The 3,527-nt window shown below is 38.2% G+C and overlaps 1 protein-coding gene across 1 annotated transcript; it reads left to right on the top strand.

The window, feature by feature from the left end:
* The first annotated feature begins 240 nt into the window (after positions 1 to 240).
* LOC103484839 (LOB domain-containing protein 37-like) lies at positions 241 to 1,586 on the top strand. Its single transcript, XM_008442142.3, has 2 exons — positions 241 to 517; positions 626 to 1,586. Exons 1-2 carry the CDS (start codon positions 334 to 336, stop codon positions 1,144 to 1,146), a joined length of 705 nt encoding a protein of 234 aa, XP_008440364.2. The 5' UTR covers positions 241 to 333; the 3' UTR covers positions 1,147 to 1,586.
* Positions 1,587 to 3,527: the final 1,941 nt, after the last annotated feature.

The following is a 3,527-nucleotide window of genomic DNA, read 5'->3' as shown; positions in this document are numbered from 1 at the left end:
AATATCCACAAAATTAAAAAGAAAAGAGGAAATCCAACGGTGGAGGAGAGGCCATCCGCGGAGACACGGAGCCGCTAGCACCCAACTCTTTGGAATCTCATCCCATTAGAAAATAAAAGAAAATTAAATATGTTCTTTTTTATAACCACGCGCTCTACCCTCGCGTCACACCTCCCAACTAACCCAACCCTTAACCACAGTTAACTTCCCCCTTCCCCCTTCCCCCCTTCTTTCTTATATATCCCCCCTTCATATCTTCCCTTACTCCCCCGATTGCTCTCACCTTCCTTCTTCTTCTTCTTCCATGCCACACATCATTTCCATTTCTCAACCATGAGTTGCAACGGTTGCCGTGTTCTTCGAAAGGGCTGCAGTGAATCCTGTATTCTTCGCCCTTGCTTGCAGTGGATTGATACCTCCGAAGCTCAAGGCCACGCCACTGTATTCGTTGCTAAGTTCTTCGGCCGTGCCGGACTTATGTCATTCATCTCTGCCGTACCCGAATCTCAGAGACCTTGTATGTTTTTTTTTTTCTTCTCTCCTTTCTTCTCATGTTCAGGGTTTTTTTTTGTTTTAAATAATTTTTCGTGGTTTAATTTAAGTCTTCCCCGTTTTCTCTATCCAGCTTTGTTTCAGTCTTTGTTGTTCGAAGCTTGCGGACGCACCGTGAATCCCGTTAACGGTGCTGTTGGTCTTCTCTGGACTGGAAACTGGCACGTTTGTCAGGCTGCCGTCGACACTGTCTTACGCGGCGGTACGTTGCGGCCGATCAATGATTTCCTTGCTGCTGGATCCCCTAATCTGGCCTCCGACGACACTTCCGAGACTGAAGTAGCATGTACCGACATGTGGAAGATACGAGATTCTTATCCTAATTCCCGATTCTCCAACTCCCGATCTAGGCTCTCGCCGAAACGCAAGCGATCCGAGGAATCGTCCACTAAGCACCAACTGAACGACCTAGATCTCCGCTTGACTCCCACTTTTCCAGCCAAATCAACCCTCCGTGCCGCTACTCCGTCCATGAATTCCGAGGAATCCGAGACCACAACGTGCTTCGAGAGCGGCCTCGGTGATAATCATCATCATCATCATTATCCAGAAGAAGGAACCGCTCAACGGAAACTTCTCAATTTGTTCGTCTAAGGAACAGAATTTTCCAACACACACTTGGCTTGGTACTGTGAATCAGATGTTCATACGTCAACAGCCAACCCCCTTTAAGTAGGCGATTTTTTTTTTTATTATAAAATTATTAGAAATTTTGTGGGTTTAATTTAAGGAAGAAAACCCGGAAGTGACGTGACCGGGAAAGGATTCCGGCGAGTTTTGTTGATTGTAATTGTAAAATGGATGCCACCGGTACAGGATTTCAGTCCTCCGTCGAGGGTAGAAGAGAGGAAGGGCAGAGGAGTGAGAAATGAGCGTCTGTCGGTGGTCCCTTTTGTTGGTTATTTTTCCATTTTGTAATTTAGCTGTGGGTGACTGCGTGACTCAATAAAATTCAAAATAAATATATATATATATATATATATATATATATATATATATATATATTTACAAAATCCAATTTGGCATTTCAAAAATATTGTTTGTTCAATCCCTCTCCCTCGAAATCGAAACAAATGGAGATATATATCTAAAACACACTAACATCGAAATTTCCGCATGCGGGTCAATAGTTGCGGCCGGCACCCTAACTCAACGACATGTCGTACCGCATCTCCTTGCATTATTAGATTAAAACTGAAGGTCGCCACAAACATGGTTATGTATGAGTAAATACTAAGGTTATATGATTCAGTATTGTTTTTATTATTTTTTCAACGGATAGAAAGACTTGAAAAGGGAGGATGACATCAGGGTGGGGTTGGATGGATAAGTTAAAGAGGAGCGTGGGGAAATGATAATAGTTAAAAAAAGATATAAAAATGGTAAGTGGAAAGAGAAATGAGGAATAGGGTTATCCAGAGTTGAGGAGGAGGGTGGGAGAGGGACTCCAAAAGCTTTGGCGAGGAAAGAAGAGAATGATGATGAGAGAGAGAAGCGGCTTTTGGAGAACGCAAAGAGACGTAAGGGAATGGCACAAGTTCTTTTTTTTTTTTAAACTTTTATTTATTTATTTATTTATTTATTTATTTATTAAAATAGAAGAGTGAGCCTTTTTTTATTTTATTTTATTTATTTATTTATTGTGGTGGGGGCCCTCTTCATTGCAGTTTCTGCATCACTTTCATTTTCCAACCCCACTCTATAGACCTTCACCTTATAATCCTTGTTTTTATATTTATTTACTTCTTTTAATCCCTAAAGTTCCTCAACCTTTCTTGTAAGTATTAGGATTTACTTCCTCTATAATAAGTATTCGTGCTTTAACCTCCTACACTATCAACTTTTACCAACACTTTAATGGTTCAATTGGTTAAATTATGTATGCTTAATTAAAAATATGATGGTTAGCAAATTCAAATTGAGGTGCATGCTCATAAGGTGAAGTTGGGAAGGAAGGTGAGTGGTTGAAAAAGGATATGGTCTATAAAGCTAGATGTTAATCAAGAAAATGTTATATTCCATGTGCTGGACATAGAAACATATAAATATAAGGAACAATCTTTGTATTAAAAAGTACAACCATTGATGTTGTTCGACCCTTTAGCCATAATATATTGAACATAACAATTTTGTTGGTAGAAACTTTATAGTTTAGTAAAAGTAATGTAAAAAAAAATGAATTACGCCTTTAAACTAACTTCTAGCACTACTATTATTTTAAATTTTTTTATCGTAAAAATTTAGCAATGTAATTTTTATAATAGTTAAAATCAGACTATAAAAATTGTAAAATGGCAGAGAACGAAGATAAAAAGAAAATATTAAACATTCAAACTTATGCCATCGTTGCAATTTGAATATTTATATAAATTTAAATTTACACAAAAAAGAAAGAAAGGTATGTGCGTATATAAAAATGATTTATTATATAGCGGGAGAGATGGGGGGAAAAAACGAAGGGAGAGAGTGAAGGAGGCGAAGTGGTTGGGGGAACGTATGAGTGAATGGGGATTGAGGTTATAACCCTAACTAAAGTAGAGCTAAATGGAATGGAAATGGTAAAAGGAGTCGCCGCATTTTCCACTGGTCCCCACGGGACATTCTTTCTTCTCCGTCAAAACTTTTGTGGGCCCCCACGCCACCTCATCATCCACTCGCCCACTTGTTCTCCCGGTCCTACCTCCCCCTCTCTCCTACCTCTCACACTCACAATTCATTTTTACTTTCTTTTCCTCCTTTTTTTTTCTTCTTTCTTTCATTAACATCTTTATTATAAATACATTCTTTCCCAATATAATTTCTTCCTATTTGATTTACATCTCATATTCCCAACGTGTGTGAAATTTCATAACAATTTCTTTTTATAAAAAAAATTATTATAATATGTTTGAGTTCCAAGAACGTAAAATTACTTTAAACAACACTGTTTAATTTCAAAAGGAAACAAAGAACTCAAATTATCATGACCTCCATCT

Source organism: Cucumis melo, chromosome 8 (genome assembly GCF_025177605.1).
Source record: "Cucumis melo cultivar AY chromosome 8, USDA_Cmelo_AY_1.0, whole genome shotgun sequence".
NCBI classification, from domain to species: Eukaryota; Viridiplantae; Streptophyta; class Magnoliopsida; order Cucurbitales; family Cucurbitaceae; genus Cucumis; species Cucumis melo.
This window is presented reverse-complemented; position numbering and strand designations above follow the sequence as displayed.

Bases quoted from the DNA above. Each gene is read 5' to 3' on its own strand.
- LOC103484839 (XM_008442142.3), top strand. From the start codon at position 334: ATGAGTTGCAACGGTTGCCGTGTTCTTCGAAAGGGCTGCAGTGAATCC. The intron at 518-625 runs GTATGTTTTTTT...TTCTCTATCCAG, and splicing joins ACCCGAATCTCAGAGACCTT to CTTTGTTTCAGTCTTTGTTG.